General features: G+C 49.1%; 1 protein-coding gene across 1 annotated transcript in view; it reads left to right on the forward strand.

The window, feature by feature from the left end:
• Nucleotides 1-18,731, forward strand: part of LOC132836110 (EH domain-containing protein 1) — a 35,817-nt gene extending 17,086 nt beyond the window's left edge. The window contains exons 3-5 of the mRNA XM_060855385.1: nucleotides 4,374-4,786; nucleotides 14,027-14,191; nucleotides 16,584-18,731. Of these exons, the coding sequence (XP_060711368.1) occupies nucleotides 4,374-4,786; nucleotides 14,027-14,191; nucleotides 16,584-17,108 (1,103 nt within the window). The 3' untranslated portion in view covers nucleotides 17,109-18,731. The remainder of the gene's footprint in view (nucleotides 1-4,373; nucleotides 4,787-14,026; nucleotides 14,192-16,583) is intronic.
• The last annotated feature ends 316 nt before the right edge of the window (nucleotides 18,732-19,047 follow it).

A 19,047-nucleotide genomic window follows, 5' to 3' on the forward strand; every position in this document is an offset into this window, starting at 1 on the left:
TGACTTTAGCTCTGGGCATTCCTGCCAACTGTTTGCTTGCTGTTACTCCCCCTGCCTCAACATTTCAAAACAAAAAAATTCCATTCCCTTTCAGTTTGGAAAAGTTAGATTAGATTCTAGACTTTAACTAAAAACCTAAAGAGCTGTGGATGCTGTGGTCAGAGCTTCTTCAGCATTACCTGCTTTTGTTTCTTGTCCACAAGGGTTCCCTGATCTGCTCATTTCTTCCAGTGCTTTGTTTGATCTCACTGGCTCTGTAGTCCCCTATTTAAATCACCTTTTTGGTTCTGTTGTTTGTTTCGCACGCTGTTACAATCTCTGGTTTCAATGAATTCAGTGATTTACTGACTGCAGGTCAGCAAAGTTTGCTGTGTCTGGACTTTGCACCCTGTTATCAGAAAAATAGTGTGTTTTTGAGATGAGGTGGTTGCTGAGTCTAGGGCCATGGTTAGCATAGTGTCTGGAAAAGGCTGAAGTGATTGGGAGTGGGTGTGCGGCGCTGTTTTTGTCTTCAGTTTGGCAATCCCAAGGGAGTGGACTCTGAGAAATGCACAGACCTCCAGTTCTGTTTCTTGCGCTGACTCTAAAACAGATGCTGTAACAGCAGCTGACAGGAGCAAGGCTTCATGTGTAACTGAGCGACTAATCCAGAGGCCCGTGCTCCTGTTCTGATGTTTAAATCCTATCGTGGCTGATGGGAAAAATCTGAATTCAGTAACAATCTGATCTAACCTCGGGCCAATTGTCATAAAGATCCCCCGATTCAGTAAGAAAGCAAATCTCCCTGGTCTGAGTCAGCAGAGTTACCACCCTCTGGAATGACCCTAGTGAGATCAGTTTCAGCAACAAATCCAGTGCCCACATCCCACACTGGAAAAGGACACATGAGCACATTGCTTTTGCTCCTTATGGCCATCTGAATAAATGTGGGAATAAATGTTTGTCTGGGATCCAGGAGTAAACAGTTCTACTCCAGTGGCCTCATGTCTTTTAGCATTCCTCCTACTCTGTCCGCCACCACCTTCAGTATCAGCCTGGACACTGGCTCAGGCTCTGAAATGATTGAGATGTAGCTGGAACCCATTCCCTCAGATCAGTCTTTCATCCTCATTTAGCAGAGCAGCCCAGCTTTGAAAGGTGCCAGGGCAGTAGCTGCTGTGTAGATCTGTTATTTATCACATGTTCTCACTGGTTTTATGTTTAAGCTGGGTGGGAGGTCTACCTGAGGCTTGGACCAAGACCTTGTGGCTGATGTCTAAGGCAAGACTGTGCTGTTGGTTTCTTGAAGCTTGGTGACTTCAAGCTAGCTTGAAGTTTGCAATAGTGGGCCCCCTGCCTAATTGGCAGAACTTTTACACCCACATTTCCAGGTTGGGGTGAGGGGTTTACCTTGGTACCTGGGGTCCAGTATTTGTCCTGCAGTCACTGCCAGTGTACACTGAGCAAGCAGCTCTGATTCCAACATGGCCACCGCGATGGCCATTAACAAAGGGCTGGGTTTGTGGCTGTAATGAGCGTTATTAGATTCCCTACAGTGTGGAAACAGACCCTTCGGCCCAACAAGTCCATACTGACCCTCTGAAAAACAACCCACCCAGACCCATTCCCCGATGTTTTACCCCTGACTAATGCACCTAACACTACGGGTAATTTAGCATGGCCAGTTCACCTGACCTGCACATCTTTGGACTGTGGGAGGAAACCGGAGCACCCGGAGGAAACCCATGGGGAGAGAGTGCCAGTTTTACAGTCGCCCGAGGTGGGTATCAGTGAGGTGATTGTCAAGTCCCCTGCCCAGATTTGTTTGTCTGCGAGTGGATCCTGTAACATGTAGTTACCAACACCACCGGTTAGACCCACGGAGCTGATTTTAGGAGAATTGGCCAGGTTAGTGTGGAAGGGAGGCCTTTGGCTGCATGTTGAATCTGTCTGTGACGATTCAGAGGAATGAAATACCAGAGCCCTGGCCAAGTGGGCACAGTGCCAGATTGTGATGGGGCCCATTCACTGTCAATTGTTAACCACACTGGGCTATGGGTGCTGAGTGATTATGTGAGCAGTTTCTGCTGGTTACATGGGGTGTACCTTGACCAGAGGAGTCTTTGGCTAAACCTTGAGGATATAACCAGCACAGTTGATTTGGTGACTATAGTAAGTTGAAGTGATAGGGTACCATATAAAAGATTTTTGTATAGGATCAATTCAGTATTGGTGGGCATGTATTAGTGTGGATTAACACAACGCTGGCATTAATGGGGCATTTTTAGGTTGAAGATGTGCTACAATATTCATCCCTAGGGTGGCTATTATCTGTCCTTGTGTGAAGCCCTGGTTCAGTCTCACTTGGAGCACTGAGAACAGATCTGGGCCCGACAGCTTGGGAAGGATAGACATTGGCCTTGGAGAGAGCACAACATGGGTTTGCAAATGATACCTGGACTTGGGTGAAGTTGAGAGATTACACAATTTAGGCCTGTTTCCTCTAGAATTGAGGGTTAAATGTTGTGGGCCGAAGTTGGAGCACAGATCAGCCGTGATCCCAGTGGCTAAACCTGAGCAGCTGAATGGCCTCCTGTTCCTATGAGTTTGAAGGATTGGTACATCTAGATTTGCTGCTGGGACGGCACATGATGTAAGGAATTGGTGAGGAGAGGGTGAGTGAGTGAGCACGTACTTTGGAACTTTGCCGGAAAGTGGGGTCACGCACTTTGTATGGAGAATCAAAAGGGAGTATTAGTTAAGTGGAGAGAGACTCCCAACCATGCAGTGTGGGGGGATCTGGGTCCTGTCCATAATAACTTTCACGGGCAACTGTGTCAATAATTGAAGACAGATGGCAATTTGACCTGCCTTGCTCAGTGGCTGGAGGGTTAAACTAGTGCAATCCTGTCGCAACTGGCCGAGGAGGGTTGGTGACGGTCTGTGATTTTGGTGCCTGAATTTAACTGAAATACTGATCCCTGGGATGAAGGGGTTAGACCATAAGAGATAAGAGAAAATTTAAGCCATTTGGCTCAACGTTTGATCATGATAGATGTTTCTTCACCCCATTCTCCTGTCATCCTGTAAACTTTGATCCCCCTTATTCAAGGATCCATCTTTCTGTCCTAAATACACTCAATGACTTGTACTTGAAGTGGGAGCTGGCACAGGACAGGGTGACACGAGGCACATGGGCATACAAGATGGCCACTGAACCCTAAATTGGCCAATTGAGACACAAGATGGCCACCGGGCCACATTATGGAGAGAGGCAGCAGAGCAAATGCAGATACTGCTTGGGACCATCAGGATATCAGCACAACACTCCAATCTAACTGATTAGCTTAAGGCGCGTGGGGGAGAGAATACCTCAGTGTATACTGCCTGCCAAAGTGACTGGGTCCAGCCAACACCTTTTCATAGAAATGCTAACAGCTTGATACAGACTCAATCCAGAGTGCTAATAGCCAGGGCTGCTGTCATTGCCCTTCTCAGGAAGTGCGATTAGCGCTCATTTACCACTGCAATGGATTTCCGTGCAGACACCGAAACTGACAATGGCAGCGCTGAAATTAACAAAAGGCTGTGCTGGAACTGACTGCATCGAAACTGTTCTGACCTATTGTATCTCAAAGCGTATAGACGTATCTTGACATGTGCTCTGGGTCGAGAGAAGACTTGCAGCTGACCACTGTGCTGTTGGTGTCTTTCTCTCCCCAGAGCTCCAGGATTTCCTTGTACAATACACTCCACCATTGACCCCTGACTCTGACTCTGAGGCTGGTGATTTCCCCCACAACGACTCCACAGCCCTCTGGCAATGAGTCCCATGGGTTAACTACTGTGACTGAAGAAACTCCCCCATCCCTGTACTAAAGGGTCACCCATTACTGAGGCTGTGCCCCCTCAGGGTCATGGTCATCACTCCTAGTGGAGATGTCACCCCCACATCCACTCTATCCAGGCCCCTTGATATCCTGTACGTTTGTGAGTTCACCCCTGTCCTCCATTCTCCTTAACTCCACGGAGTATAGACAGTTCTCCACTCTCTCTGATGTGACCAGCCCTGGCTTACGAATACTGAAGCGGGTTAGTAAGCTGACCTTAGTGAAACATTCAAGATTCTGAGGCAGGGGGTTTGACAGGTGGTTGTCGATGTTTCCACCCGTGAGTGGATCTGTTATGATGCCCTTCCACTTCAGATCCAAATAAATGTCGTCTCCAGATGGGAGAGAGTGTTTGGAATTCTCTACCGTGTGGGGGGTAGATCACTGTTTTGGAAACAGGAATTGGGGACTTTGGAAGCTGACCTGAAAGAAGGGCAGATGGGCTGAATAGCTTCCTGGTAGCTCCAAGTTCTGACCTCCTTCCCCAACGCTGGTCTCTCCCAGGTTACGACTTTGCGGCGGTGTTGGAATGGTTTGCCGAGCGGGTGGACAGGATCATCCTACTGTTTGATGCCCACAAACTGGACATCTCTGACGAGTTCTCGGAGGTCATCAAGGCCATGAAGAACCACGAGGACAAGATCCGGGTGGTGCTCAACAAGGCCGACCAGATCCACACGCAGCAGCTGATGCGGGTCTACGGTGCCCTCATGTGGTCACTCGGCAAGATCATCAACACGCCCGAGGTGATCCGCGTCTACATCGGCTCCTTCTGGTCCCAGCCCCTCCTCATCGCCGAGAACCGCAAGCTGTTTGAGGCCGAGGAGCAGGACTTGTTCAGGGACATCCAGAGTCTACCGAGGAATGCAGCGCTGCGAAAACTCAACGACCTGATCAAGAGAGCGCGCCTGGCCAAGGTAAGGAATCATGGAATCCTTCAGCCCATCTGTCATCCTAACTAAACTCCCCCCCCCCCCCCCCCCCCACCTGCCTGCTCCTGGCCCATATCCCTCCAAACCCTTTCCCATTCATGGACTTATCCAAATGTCTTAAAGTTGTGACTCTACCCCAATCTGCCAACAGGTTGGAGGGGAGGAATCTAAACCAGTGGGGTGAGGCGTCCCACTGATGTGCATCACATCTGTTTGAGCCCTTCATGGTGGAGGTGTCGGCCTTTCGACCCTCTGGTTGTTACTGACCTGGGCCTTGCTCCATTTTCCCCTCTGCTCCCTATCTCTCTCGATTCGTAGCCAGGCCAAAGCTAGCAATGATCCCAGCCTTGAATCCATTCAACACTGCCCTGGAGGGTAGAAGATTCCAGACACTCATTGCCCTCTGTTCCTCAGTCCTTGACGGTCAGCCCCTTCTCTGAGATTGTTACTGAGTGGGCAGGGAGACTGAGGTAATAAGGCACAGGAACAGAAATTAAGCCATTCAGCCCCTCGAGTCTGCCTTGCCGTTCAGTCGTGCCTGATAAGTTTCTAACCCCCTTGTCCTGCTTTCTCCCCAAACCTTTGATCCCGTTGATAGTCAAGAACCTATCTACCTCTATCCTAAACATACTCAATGACCTGGCCTCCCCAGGCTTCTGTGGCAGTGAATTCCATAGATTCACCATGGGCACAAGAGGATTCTTTTTTTCGTTTGAAAAGGTCTTCCCTTACTCGAAGGCTGTGCACTCAGCTCCTAATCTCTCCTACCAGTGGAACATCTTCCCAGTGTCTATGGTCTCGGCCATTCAGTATTCTCCAGTTTCAGTGAGACCCCCTTGCCCACCCTTCTGAACTCCATCAGGTACAGACCCAAAGTCCTCACCATCTTCCTTGTATGTTAAGCAGTTTGTTTCAAGGGCCATTCTGGTGAACTTCCTCTAGTTCAGAGCCATCCATCCATCCTGAGATATGGGGCCCAAAAACAGCGCGCAGTCCTCCAAATGTGGTCCAAAGGTGAAAAGTTGTAGCCCCAACACTGAGCCTTGCAGAACACACTGGTCACCGGCTGCCATCTTGAGAAGGACCCTTTTATCCCCACCCTCTGCTTTCTTCCAGACAGCCAAGTTTCTATCCATGCTAGCTCCTGGTCTCTAACACCATGGGGCCCTTATCTTACTCGGTAGCCTCCTGTGCAGCATCTTCTCACAGGCTGTCATGAAGTCCACGTAGATAACATCCATTGACTTGGGTCAAACCTGCTCCTTACCTCCTCTAAGAACTCGAGCAGATTTGTCAGGCATGACCTCCCCTTGCTGAAACTGTGCCCTATTTTACCATACACTTCCATGGATTCCAGGATCTTGCCCATAACTGAGATTTGGTTAATCAGTCTGTAAATCTCCTCCTCCCCCCCCCCCCCCCCCCGGGATTCCCTGATTCTAGCGATTCCTGAAAGAATGACCATTAAAATGCCACTGCTTTCTCTTCAGCTGTCTCCCTTAGAACTCTGGGGGTGTAGTCCAACTGGTCCAGGGGGTTTATCCATCCTCAGGCCTTTGTTTTTCTAGCACCTTCTCCTTTGTGATGGCCACCTTACTACACTCTGCCCCCTCTGTTGAATGTTTGGAATATTAATCGTTTTCCAGTGAAATCTGATGTGAAGTAATTTGAGTTCCTCAGCAGTTTCCTTGTTCCCCACTAGTATCTCTCCACTCATTTTCCAGTGGACCCAATGTCCTCTTTTGCCCTTTATATATCTAAAGAAGCTAGCTAATCTTGTATTACTTGTTAGCTTACCCTCATTTAATCTTTCTCTTTTGCTCTCTTAGTCTTTGTAAGCTTCCCAATCCTCTGGCTTCCCACTGCCCTCCACCACAGTATATGCTTTCTCTTTTGCTTTGTTACTATCCCTGACTTCCCTAGTTGGCCATTGTTGCTTCGTCCTCCCTGCACTAAGCTGCTTTTCCCTCTGGATGAATGTCTCCTGAATTACTCTCAGAAACTCTTGCCATTGCTATTCCACTGTCTTTCCTGCTAGGCCCCTCTCCTAGTCAATTCTACCCAGCTCCCCCCCTGTGTGGTTGCTTTTATTCAGCTGTATTTCTGATTCTGCCTTCTGTCTGTCCAGTTGCAGAGTGAATTCAGTCACTAGATCACTGCCTCCTAAGGGTTCCTTCACCTTGAGCTTCCTTGCCAAGTCTGCTTCATTGTATAACAATAAATCCAATGTTGCCTGTTCCTTAGGCTCTAAGCTGCTTCAAAAAGCCATCTCTTAGATGTTCCACAAATTCCTTTTGCAATTCACTACCAATCTTATTTTCCCAGTCCCCCAATCACTAGCTTTGCCTTTCCTACACATTATGCGGTGTATCTTGCACCCTAGCTCCTGGTTACTGTTTGGGGGCCTACACATGACTCCAGCTATTGCAGTTCCTTATCTCTCCCCACTGCATTTTGCACCATCTGACCCTACTTCGTTTCTTACTACAGGTATTCATTTTAATTTCGTTCCTTACAATAAGGCAACCCCACCTGCATACCTTTTCAATAGGGCGTATATTCAGCTCCCAACCCTGATCTCTTTAGAACATGGAACAATACAGCACAGAACAAGCCCTTTGGCCCTCAATGTTGCACCGACCTGTGAACTATTCTCAGCTCCTCCCCCTACACTATCCCAAAATCATCCATGTGCTTATCTAAGGATTGTTTAAATCTACCTAATGTGGCTGAGTTGACTATATATTATCAGGTAGGGCATTCCACGCCCTTACCACTGAGTAACGGACCTGCCTCTGACTTCTGTCTTCAATCTATCACCCTGCAATTTGTAATTATGCCCCCTCATACACGCTGGTGTCATAATCTGAGAGAGATTTTCACTGTCGACCCCATCTAATCCTCTGACCATCTTGTATGTCTCTATCAAATCCTCTCTTCGTCTCCTTACCAATGACAACAGGTTCAAGTCTCTCTCAGCCTTTCCTCAAAGACCTTCCCTCCAGACCAGGCAACATCCTGGTAAACCTCCTCTGCACCTTTTTCCAATGCTTCCACATCCTTCAAAATATGGGGACCAGAACTCTACACAATATTCCAAGTGTGGCCGCACCAATGCTTTGTATAGTTGCAGCATATTGTGGCTCTGGAACTCAATCCCTCTACCAATGAAACCTAACACACCGCATGCTGCCTTAACAGCACGATCCACCTGGGTGGCAACTTTCAGGGATCGATGTACATGGACTCCAAGATCCCTCTGCACGTCCACATGACCAAGAATCTTTCCAGAGACCCAATATTCTGCCTTCCTGTTATTCTTCCCAAAATGCATCACCTCACATTTAGCTGCATTGAGCTCCATTTGCCACCCCTCAGCCCAATTCTGCGGTTTATCCAAGTCCCTCTGCAACTTGTAGCACTCTTCCACACTGTTCACTACTCCACCGACTTTAGTGTCTGCAAATTTACTAATCCATCCACCTGTGCCTGCGTCTAAGTCATTTATAAAAATGACAAACCGCAGTGGTCCCAAAACAGATCCTTGTGGCACACCACTAGTAACCAGATTTCAGGCTGAATATATTCCATCAACCACCACTTGCTGCTGCCTTTCAGAAAGCTAGTTTCTAATCCAAACTGCTAAATCACTCTCACTCCCATGCCTCTGCATTTTCTCCAACAGCCTGCCATGTGGAACCTTGTCAAAGGCTTTACTGAAGTCCATGTATACCACATCAACTGCCCTACCCTCATCTACATGGTCACTTTCTCAAAGCTCTGGTGCCCACCCCATTGTACCTGCCAGTTTTTTTGGCTTGCTTACTTATTCCTTACACCACTAGCATTCTGATATAATGTCAGCCATGTCCTCTATCATGTCTTTCTCCTGTAGTCTGGAGAAAATGTAGGTCTAATTCCACCCCACCCCCCCAATCCCTCTTCAGCAGGCACTCCTGTTCACCCCGGGACCAGTGAATTTCGCTGTATTGCCTCCAGTGGATTTGTTAGCATCTCTCTTCCCCCATTCTCCCCACCCCCTCCCCCGAACTGCGCTCTGTTCCTCTTAGCCCTACAAAACCCTTGCTGCTCTTCCCCATTCCTCCCACCCTGAGCTGTGTGCTCTGTTCCTCTTAGCCCTACAAAACCCTTGCAGACGTATGTGATCTGAATCATGAGGCATTGTGCAATGCTGTAACTTACAGGACCACTTGTGATATATTTCCTGAAATGTGACCCAGAATTACAGAACTTGTTAATGCTGGGATCCCTCTACCTGACGTCAGAGAGCTTTTGAAAGCTACTTTGGGTCAGCCTTCCAGTTGCCCTGCAGTGCCTTGTGAAGTGCTGATTCTCATGAGGAAGGCTAACATTGCACTGAACTGTGTTCTCTCATACTCTTCTCGATCCAACAGCACCTTCAGCCACTACCTTTCCATAGCGCTCTAAACAATGTTCAAAATTTAATGCAGGCACTGCTGTCAATTTGGGAGTTCCTGCAAGCAATGTGAATTCTTTTAATTTTAAAAAATATTTCCCCAGCCCCCTCATAGTTGTGGGGTTTATTTCCCAAGCACGTGGAGTGCAAGTGTGAGATAGCGAGAGCGCTCGGTTTCAAGATTTCTTCTGACAGTTGTTTGAAAGTCCACCAGTACAGGGAGGGACTGAACAACAGCCTGCATTTGGCCTCTTGCTTGGCTTTAACTGCCTGCCTGTCTGTCTCCACATCAACCAGACCTCTGGTTAATAGTGGTTCCAATGTGGTTGGAAGGCGTGCACCAGTGGTGACGCTTCTGAACCTGGGAGCAGAGAATTCCATTCCATTCCATTCTGTCCCCAGTACTGTTTGTTCCTGAATCTGACACGCGTTTCTGTCCTGTATCATGTTGTGTAGCCTTGAGAGCTGTTCTGCTTCGGGTGGGGGTGGATGACCGACAATATTGGAAAGGACTGACTATTCCCAGCAGCTTCCGTCTGCGATGTATTGAGTCAGCTCAGCCCAGTGTGGGGAACGAGTTTGCTCTAGGGGGATGAGCTGTTGAGGTGGCTCTGAACCCTGTAGGCTGTTTGTCCCAGAATAAGTGATCATCCTCACTGCAGGATTAGACATAGGAGCAAAGTTGGCCATTCAGCCCATCGGGTTTGCTCTGCTGTTCAATGGCTGATCAACTCCCCTTTCCTGTCTTTCTCTCCCCCCCCCCCCCAAACCTTTGATTCTCTTCCTGATTTAAAAATCTCAGCTTTGAATAATCTAGTCTCGACAGCAGTGACAAATTCCACAGATTCACCACCTTTTTTGAAGGAATTCCTCCTCGTTTCTGTCGTAAATGTGCAACCCTAAGTGAAAGATGCATCTCCATGCCTTCTGGGCCTGGACTTTCCCACAGTGGGGGGGAGGGGGGGGACCAGCCTACACTCGTCCACCTTGTCAAGGTCTGTAAGCATCTTTGTTGCAGTAAGGTGGCCTCTCCTCAATTCCAGTGAGTACAGGCCCAAACTAATCTTAACTATTCCTTTGTACTGCGGACTGAGTGAACCAGCCATGGACTGTCTCCAATACCAGTATATATTCACTTGGGAGGGGTGGAGGCAGCTATTAACCAGCTGGGTCAGCATCGGTTTCCCATTCCCTGTTGCCCTTGAAGGTACTGTTGAATTGCTGTCAGTACGAATGTTTGTTCAGTATTCCAGCTGGCTCCACCTAGTATCTTCCCTTTCTCTTGGCAATAAAGGTCAGTGTTCCATTTGACCTTCCCCTGAACCTGATGCTAATTGTCATTTGTGGACAAGGACTCTTCCATTTTCCTTTAAGTAGCGTCCGTACTCTTCCTGTCCACGTGCGTCACCTCCTATTTTCCCATGTTCTATTCCAATTTCCATGTTTTATTTGCTCGCTCACTGTACCTACCTCCATCTCCCTCTGCAGATGTCAGTCATTATGGTCCTAGCACTGATCACTGTGGTGTTACCTCAGTGGGTGCACCCTAGGCATGGCCTGCCTTATCTGACTATCTTTTCTATTAGAGAGCCAGTCCGCCCTCTCTGCTCATGCCAGCTGTTAACTTTGTCTCTCTGTGCTGCTCTGAAGCTGTGCCTTGAGCTGCCTTCTCCGTCAAACCACCACCTTTTTTAAAATAAAATTGAGATCCAGCTTCCTGCCTGTCCTCGAATTTGATAATGATTTGTACAGCTGTAACGTAGGGGGTTAGCTGGCTTAAAGGTGCTTACAAGGCTGTAGAGTTGTACAGCACAGAGACCCTTCAGCGCCCCCCCCCCCCCCCACCCCCCCACCCCAAACGTTGTCTCAGTCGGTTCCCTCAACTCAGCACCGCCCTCCTAACCTGCAATCCTCTTCCTGACCTCTCCGCCCCCACCCCACTCCGGCCTATCACCCTCACCTTGACCTCCTTCCACCTATCGCATCTCTATTGCCCCCCCTCCCTACCTTTTATCTTAGCCTGCTTGGCACACTCTCTCCTCATTCCTGATGAAGGGCTTATGCCCGAAACATCGAATTTCCTGTTCCTTGGATGCTGCTTGACCTGCTGTGCTTTAACCAGCAACACATTTTCAGCTGTGATCTTAAGTACAGCCAGTGTTCAATGTGCCCATCCTCTGGGCTTCAAAGTGTAAACCACCTGGACCGTAGGGAAATGGAGTTTGAGGTTGGAATGTCTGGTTCCAACCACTTCCATTCCGGTTTCCCAGCACCCATGGGCAATACTTCTGTCCAGCTGTTGTACTAAGGTAATGTTACATTGATGTATGACGAATCCAGAAGCCTTGATGATGATCACAGCCACAATTTCTGATCTCATCATTCCCTTGCTGGTGAGTTGGTATTAACGAAGTGGCCATGAAGCTGTTTAGCTGAGCCCCACTGAGGCACTGTTTTCTCTCTGGGAAAGGAAACCCCCTGTCCCTACCCCCACGATCGTCTGTGAAGGTGAATGTGGAGACCACGTTGTTCAGGGTTGGCAGGTTCCAGGTCTCTCATTTCTCCAAGCCCTGGTTTTGGTTTGGATCACCAGCAACTAACGCACTGTGGTTTTTGTTGGGTTGTTGCTTGTTTGGCTGCAGTACAGCAGCAGGAAGCCTGGGCTGGGGGAAGTAGATCAACTGACCTGACCAGAGGCAGCAGTCTGATATTGGTACAGTTGTGCAGCACAGAAACAGGCCTTTTTTTTGGTCCAACCAGCCCATGCTGAATGTAATCCCAACTGCCCACCTGCTCCTGGCCCATATCCCTCCAGACCATAAAGCCCATAAGCAGAAATGAGGCCATTCAGCCCATCAAGTCCGCTCAATCATGGCTGATATACCTCTCGACCCCCAAACCTTTCCTATTCTCGCGCTTCTCCAAATGTCCTTTTAAATGTTGTAATCCTAAACTTTGGAAGTTTATTCCCCCCACACCACCATCTGTTACAAAAACAATTTGGCCCTCGTTTCTTTTCTCACCTTCAGTATGCTCCAGTCTTGAAGTGCCCTACCCGAGGGGAAAGAAAGCTACCATTAGCGCTATCTAAATCCTTCGTGATTTTGCAAACCTCCTATAAAGTCATCTCTTAACCTCCCTCCAGTAGGGAAAGCAAGTCCTAGCATTTCTTCACTCAAACCTTCCATAACCTGTCAGGCCTTGCAGAGATGGCCAGGGGAGAGAATATCCAGTTCAGTGTAACCGTGTGCTGCCTGAGTGCTGCATTGGCTTGTAACCCTGTCTGCACACCGGTTAATCTGAGGTAACTCCTTTCCCCCCTCAGCCTGCTTCAAAGCACCAACTTATTGTGAGCACTGAACGTTTCCTTAAACGTGACTCCTACATGAATCCCACTGATTAAGGCAGTGCTGTCCGTGACCGTGTGGGCTAACTGCATCTTGGCTCATGTTTGAGTCTGGCTCAGCTATTCTCTCTCAACTCGTCGAGTCTTGCTCGGTATTTATTTCCGAATGCTGGGTTATCTCTCCTGAAATCCTCCTGACTCGGCATCAGACTCTGAAACACCGTTAACTTTACCATGCTGTTAAAATAAATCCCTGTAGCCAAGATTAGAGACTGAGCCAGATGATGAAACCTTTGGACAGGCTGTGAAAGGCATGGCCGCAGATCAGCCTCTCATCTGAAAGAGGTGGGGAGATTTAGGGAGGGAATTCCTACAGGGTCTAAACAGTGAAGGTATTCACTGGAATCCTTCTCCAAAGTGGAGAAGACTCCGAGTTTAGCTGAGGTTGGATCTAGTGTCCCTCTGTCTCCATCGAACACTCCCTGGGCAAGTACTGTATGTGGTTACTTGGAGTAAAGCTTCCTCTGCTGCCCTACCTTTGAATTGCACCAAATTCTACTAATCTCAATAGTCATGATTTGGAGATGCTGGTGTTGGACTGGGGTGGACAAAGTTTAAAAATCTCACAACACCAGGTTGGTTATAGTCCAACAGGTTTAATTGGAAGCTCCTGCCCTGTCACCTGATGAAGAAGCGTCGCTCCGAAAGCTAGTGTGCTTCCAATTAAACCTGTTGGACTATAACCTGGTGTTGTGATTTTTTAACTCAATAGTCTGAGCTGTCTCAGTCGTAAAGATGGGAGCATGGAAGCAGAATCTTTGGTCTCTGTGAACCAGATCTGCCTAGTTTGGCTGATATCCCTCTAAACCCTTCCTATTAATGTCCAATTTGACAGGCATCCAGATACCCTTCAATATAATTGTACCACCCTGCTCATTCCATACATGCAGCACTCAGTATGAAAACCTTGCCCCTCAGGACTGTTTTTTACATCGTTTGCCTCTCTCTCCTAAAACCTATGCCCTTTAGTTTTGCTCTCTTTCCCCCCCCCCCCCCCCCCGAAAAGACTTGACTATTTACCCTAACCCCTCCTTTTTATAAACCTCTAAGGTCACCCCTCAGCCTGTGACACTCCAGGGAAAATAGCCCCAGCCCCTCCCTATAGCTCAAACAACGCACCACGTTTGGTATAATAAAAGTTAACAACACTGAGCCAAAATTAAGGTTGGAAACCCCAGAGTTGCCACCTCGGTTACCATCGAACACCTGAGCAGGATTGAATCTTGGAGCAGGCTACGACTCCATGCTGACCCCACCTGGACCCCTTGCCTATGTTATTGGCCTACTGTTCAGTCCCCAGGCCACCCAGACATGGCCACAGTTATGTAAACAGGCACCCCATTGAGCAGTGACACTCTCCTCCTCCTCCTCCTCCTCCCAGGTTCATGCCTACATCATTTCCTCGTTAAAGAAGGAGATGCCGAGTGTGTTCGGGAAGGAGAACAAGAAGAAGGAACTCATCAACAGCCTTGGAGACATCTACCAGAAGATCGAAAGGGAGCATCAGATCTCTCCGGGTGACTTCCCCAGTCTGAAGAAAATGCAGGTATGTGACCTTCTCTCTTAACCTCCTGCTCTGACACCACAGCCTGCTGATGTCTGCTTCATCCCTGACACACTCTAGGGCTAAGGCTTAGCTACAGTTGGCGATTTTACACTTTTTCGGTTATTAGTGAAGGGAGATGGCCAGGAATTATGGAGTTAGGTTACAGGAAGGTCATAAGCTCATTGTACAGTTCCTCTCCTCGAGAGAGGATGTACTGGAGCGGGTGCAGAGGAGGGTCACGAGATTATTCTGCAGGTGAGGGTTGCTTTATGACTGAGGCAGAACTGGTGCTGGAAATCAGTCCCAATTTAGTGGTGCTGGAAAAGCACAGCAGCGTCCGAGGAGCAGGAAAATCAATGTTTCGGGCAAAAGCCCTTCAGGATTCAGACTTACGATAGATTGAGCAGACTGGGATTATACTCAGTTCAATGTAGAAAAATGGTAGAGGGGGAGAAGGGGGGGGGGGGAAGTGTCTTTCTGAAACGTGAATGAAGGGAGTAGCTAAGAGGCTGTTCCCACTGGCAGATGAAACTGGAGCTAGAGGGCACAGCCTCCAAATAAGGGACTGAGCTGAGGAGGAACTTCACCCCAAGGGTTGTCGAGTTGGAATTCCTTGCCCAGTGAAGCAGTTGAGGTTACCTCGTTGAAGGCAGAGATTTTTGAACAGTAAAGGAATTAAGAGTTACGGTGTCCAGGCAGGCAAGTGGAGCGGAGTTAAATCCCAACAGTGTGGAAGCAGGTTGAATGGCCTATTGAGTCCACACTGACCCTCTGAAGAGCATTGACGTCTGGGTGCTCAGAAAGCCTAATCTCATTCCTCTTCAGCCATGAATTGCCAAGTCTGGGTGCGAGAGGCAAAATTTCACTTGAAGGTAGCTTGCACTGTGGGAGTTATTTTGTCTCAAAGGTTAGGCCACTATTGGAACATTGCATGCAGTTCTGGTCTCCTTCCTATCAGAAGGATGTTGTGAAACTTGAAAGGGTTCAGAAAAGATTTGCAAGGATGTTGCCAGGGTCCGAGGGTTTGAGCTACAGGGAGAGGCTGAACAGGCTGGGGCTGTTTTCCCTGGAGTGTCGGAGGCTGAGGGGTGACCTTATAGAGGTTTATAAAATTGAGGGGCATGGATAGGATAAATAGACAAGGTCTTTTCCCTGGGGTCGGGGAGTCCAGAACTACAGGGCATAGGTTTAGGGTGAGAGGGGAAAAATGAGACCCAAGTGGCAACTTTTTCACGCAGAGGGTGGTACATGTATGGAATGAGCTGCCAGAGGAAGTGGTGGAGGCTGGTACAATTGCAACATTTAAGAGGATGACAAAGGTGTATCTGTGCACCAAACCATTTCTTAATTATAAGAACTATGCAGAGGTGGTATTATCCAGGCCATTAATCTAGATTATTTGGATGATTAATTGAAACTAATTAACTAAATTGGGACAATTACTCCAGAGACCCAGTTCATGTTCTGCAGATCCAGGTTCAAATCTTGCTGACCTCATGGTGACAATTGAATACAGTAAAACTGCAACGGAATGAAGTGATCATCTTGGCCGTAGGTCAGGGGCATTGAGTACAGGAGTTGCACACCTGTGTCCTGAGTGAATTATTTGAAATTGCACCTCATTAGCAAGGCCAGTCTGCCCCTCAATTCTGGCCCAGGAGTTACGAAGTGAGGGGCTTTGTACTGAGACCTGACCATGTTGGAGGACTGTGTAGGGGAAAGGTATTGCTCCAAACACTCAGTACATGGCAGGCACCAAGAAATCCAGTCAAGAATTCAGGAGAAATGTCTTCGTGCAGAGAATGGGAGAACGTGGGGCTTCCTGTCTAGTTTCTCACCTTTTTTAAGATGAGATGGTGCCACCTTAAAAAATCAAAGCTGCTGGAGAAATTTAGCAGGTCTGCAGAGAGAAACCGTTCCAAATCCTGGACAAGTCCTATCAGAGCTGAAAATGTGTTGCTGGAAAAGCGCAGCAGGTCAGGCAGCATCCAAGGAACAGGAGATTCGACGTTTCAGACATAAGCCCTTCCTCAGGAAGGACTTATGCCCGAAACATCGACTCTCCTGCTCCTTGGATGCTGCCTGACCTGCTCTGCTTTTCCAGCAACACATTTTCAGCACTGATCTCCAGCATCTGCAGACCTCACTTTCTCAAGTCCTACCAGACTTGTAACCTGAATGGTTTTTCTCTCTGCAGATGCTGGTGGGCCTCCTGAGTTTCTCTAGCTCTTTGCGTTTTATTTTCGAGCCTCCAGCATCTACAGTCACAGCTGGGAGGAGGCTGTATTGGAGCTGGCGGTGTACTGGATTGGGCCGGGTTCTGTGGAGAGCGCTGGCTGGTTAGGCTCGTCACCTGAGGACCTGTGTAACGTGATCTTTTTGTCTGTCTCAGGAGCACTTGCAGACGATGGATTTCACCAAATTCCAGAGCCTCAAACCCAAACTATTGGACATGGTTGATGACATGCTGGCCAATGACATTGCCCGCCTGATGACCATGGTACGTCAGGAGGAGGCACAGATGCCCAAGCAGATTGTCCATGGTGGTGCCTTTGAAGGTACAATGAACGGGCCGTTTGGTGCTGGCTACGGTGAGGGCGCCGGCGAGGGTATCGATGAGGTGGAGTGGGTGGTGGGCCGTGACAAGCCCATGTACGATGAGATCTTCTACACCCTGTCGCCAGTCAATGGCAAGGTGACCGGTGCCAGTGCCAAGAAGGAGATGGTCAAGTCCAAGCTGCCCAACACGGTGCTGGGCAAGATCTGGAAGCTGGCTGATGTGGACAAGGACGGCATGCTGGATGACGAAGAGTTTGCCCTGGCCAACCACCTCATCAAGGTCAAGCTGGAAGGCCACGAACTGCCCAACGAACTGCCTGAGCATTTGATCCCGCCCTCCAAGCGGAGACACGAGTGACTTCCCCACCGCCCCCCCTCGGCCTGTCCTACTCCCCCTCCCACCACACCCCCCTCCCTTCACCTTCCCACATCCAGTGGGACGCTAACCAAAGTGGTCAACGGCCAGTTGATGTCCTTTTTGATTTCACATCCCACCTCCTCGGGTGCTTTGATTCCTTTAAACCTTGGCTCAAGGTGCACCTTGCGGCTCTGTACTTGGCCACAGGTCGAGCCTAGGCCTTTGTGACCTGGAGAGGCGTGCTGTGGCCAGGCTCAGGTTGGCGCACTAACCCCTGGGAGCCATTGAGGATGTGCCCTTGTGGGCACCTTGATTTGGATCCTGTCGTACGCACCCAGCAAATCACTGACTGACCCCCCCCCCCCCCCCCTGCTTTTGGACGCACAGCCACCCCTCTCTGTGCCACGTAGAGCTACCCACGGCCACTCTTTATCGATGGGCTAGCATGCTGGGGGGCACTTGGCTCATCACAGACCCTCACTCTGTTTTTAAACCCAAAGGCCTCGGACACTTTGAGCATCAATTCAACCACATTTTACAATCTTTTTTAAAATATGCACCTTTTTTGGGGGGCTTTTAAATTCCAGGTTTTTTGGGGGGGGGGGGGTGGAGAAAGAGTTGGGGAAAATATTGGAACACAATTTGCTACTTCAGGTCTTGCGGAGGGATGTGTGGGGCTGGGAGCAAGGTGCTCTTTCTCTCAGCCTCTGGTCTGAGTGGCATTTTCTTGAGGTGGGTGCAATGTCGGGCCCTGCACCAGTCAGTCAGGCAAAAGCATGGCGCTCCCAAGTGTCTCTTAACCCTCTGTCAGTGTCACCGAATCGATTAATGGCTGGGAGTGGGAGTCCCCCCTCCACAGGGATGTAAACGTTTGTGTGGAAGTGTACGGTTTCCCCCCCCCCCCCCCCAAAAAATATGACACCGTCTCCAACTGGAGAGCGAGTTGCCCCAAAGCAGACCCAGTCATGTCCTCGGCTCCTTTCGGACCCTGGTTGATTTGTGGTGGGGCCAGTCTCTTTCGCCATAGAGGTCCTGCTAATGAAAGCATTTGAGCTGATTTCTCTCTCTGGGCTGTACTAGAGTTTTCTGCACATACCCGGGTGGGGTAGGGGAGCTTGTGGCTGTGGAGGGAGGGGTGAATGTGAGGTGTGAGGGGATAACTACTTCCCCAACGTCTTGCCTGTTCCTCCTCCTCCTCGCTTTGTACCTGTCTCTCGCTCTCATCTGCTGTCTGTCAGTCTGTTCCGCTGACTCCGTCCTCCTTAACCGTCTGCTTACCCACCTCGCTCTGCCTTTCCAGGGCACCTCGGGAAGGAATCAAAACTGTGGGGATAACAATAGCACGCCCTCAGTGTGCAATCTCCATAGTTTCCCACCCCAACCCCTTGTGGTAACACTGTGGCCCTTAGCTTTCAGCTCCTGATGGACTGTGGGCGAGCGGAAGGGTACAATCCAGAGACTGACTGGGAATAGCCGTACCCTGGGGACTGAGGCAACCCACCATCCCTCCCTCCAATTGTCTTGTGTTCTGTGTCATTGGCTCCCAGCAGCTCTTGTCATCTCCACTGTATGCTGTTGAATTGTTGGATCGATGTACAAATAAAGATTTCAGTTTAAAACCAATGTGCACATTGGAATGCAATTATCCTATCACTACGTGGGTTTTTTTTGGGCAATGCTGCTTTTCTGATATTCCAGCCCAGAGGAGAGGCCTTTGTACAGGATTGACCCTGCTGTCTTACCCCTTCACTGCACTGTGACTCCTGCCTGACTGTCTCGCCCTGATCGGTCGACTGGCCGAGCTCACCGGAGTGACTGAGGGGAGGCGCTCTCTGAGGAGAGAAGCAGCCTGGGGCTGTACATCAGAGCTGGGATCCTGAGAAGGCGAGCACCTCAGCGTCAAAACCAATTCCAGGCCAAACTCTCAATCTGGCAGCAT

This window comes from Hemiscyllium ocellatum, chromosome 46 (assembly GCF_020745735.1).
Source record: "Hemiscyllium ocellatum isolate sHemOce1 chromosome 46, sHemOce1.pat.X.cur, whole genome shotgun sequence".
Classification (NCBI taxonomy): Eukaryota; Metazoa; Chordata; class Chondrichthyes; order Orectolobiformes; family Hemiscylliidae; genus Hemiscyllium; species Hemiscyllium ocellatum.